This window comes from Triticum urartu, chromosome 5A (assembly GCF_056163025.1).
Source record: "Triticum urartu cultivar PI428250 chromosome 5A, HENAU_Tu73, whole genome shotgun sequence".
NCBI lineage: Eukaryota > Viridiplantae > Streptophyta > Magnoliopsida > Poales > Poaceae > Triticum > Triticum urartu.
The window spans coordinates 16,080,489-16,081,816 of record NC_141877.1 but is presented as its reverse complement, the minus strand read 5'-3'; the positions used below and the strand labels follow the sequence as shown (position 1 = coordinate 16,081,816).

General features: G+C 51.1%; 1 protein-coding gene across 1 annotated transcript; it reads left to right on the top strand.

The window, feature by feature from the left end:
* Positions 1-491: 491 nt before the first annotated feature.
* On the top strand, positions 492-833 carry LOC147967502 (ethylene-responsive transcription factor ERF073-like). The gene has a single exon (XM_087523164.1). The coding sequence runs from the start codon at positions 492-494 to the stop codon at positions 831-833; it is 342 nt and encodes a 113-aa protein (XP_087379290.1).
* Positions 834-1,328: the final 495 nt, after the last annotated feature.

The window sequence follows — 1,328 nt, the reverse complement described above, 5'->3', positions numbered from 1 at the left end:
TCTCTTTGGCAAATTGTCATAGTTTACTTTCTATCTGTCAGATATAGATCGGACGGTCTATATTGCAGGATGGCAGGCACACCATCATCACCATCTCGGTTTTTTATAAGAGTAGAGAAAAGAAAAGAAAGTAGAAAAAATAGTAGAGAGTAGAGTAGTAGAGATAAATATTAAATATAAAATAAATATAACAGTAGAGAAGAGAGTTGAGATAAATATTAAATATATAATAAATATAACAGTAGAGAAGAGAGTAGAGATAGCAAGGACGTCGGGAAAGTATCACGCGCGCATGATAAAAAGCGGCCGGGCGCGCACTAGTTTTGGCGCGCGACGTCCGGCGCACTTTATAAAATCGAACGCCCTCCCACCGCTTTGTGCCTTGACACCGCTCTCTCCCCGCTCTGTGTCTCGCCATCGCTCTCTCCCCGCTCTGCGCCTCGCCACCGCTCTCTTCCCGCTCTTTCTCGCCTCGCCGCTGCCGCGCCACCATGCTGCCGCGTCGCAGGGAAACTTGGGGATACCGGGGCGTCCGCGCGCGCCCCTCCAGCGGCTTCTCTGCCAAGATCCGGTTCCGCGGGATGCGCCTCGGCCTCGGTAATTTCAACACCGCCAACAAGGCCGCCCGCACGTACGACGCGACGGCGTGGTGCCTCCGGTGGCCTCATAGAACATTGAACTTCCCCAACATGCCGACGTGGAAGCGGGCGCAGGAGCTCGCGCCTCTGCCGCGGCTTATCACCAACGAGGATCGTCGTGACAACCAGAGGCAGGAGCACTGTCTCGGCATCACCAAGATGGGCAAGGAAGCCATGGTGCTGTGGCGCCAATGATTCCCATAGGACATCATCAACGAGCATGAGTTCTACGCGCAAAGGAGGGCAGAGAGGGAGAAGAGGAGGGCGGAGCGAGCCGCCTATCACGAGGACAAGCATACGCGAAAAGCGGACGCTCAATTCAACATGAGGCTAGGAGCAGCGTCGCCCTTATGAATCTGACGACGATTGGTATCTTCACGCCTACATTGAGACATCGGAGGAGGACATCACCGAGGAGGAGTCGGACACCGAGGAATAGTTGAACTATCTATTTTTTTATCTATCTATGCTATATCTATGCTGAGAACTATCTATGTCTCTACTCTCTAGTCTCTACTCTCTATCTCTACTTCTCGATCTCAACACTGTAAACGCTTTTTAAAGCGTCCGCGCGTTGCGCTTCTGTTGGAGATGCTCTAACATGGCAGACGAGTGCTTTAATGTTGCCCGCAAGATGCGTGAGTATTACTATTATATTTTTCTTGCCATGTTGAGATTTTAAAACCACGA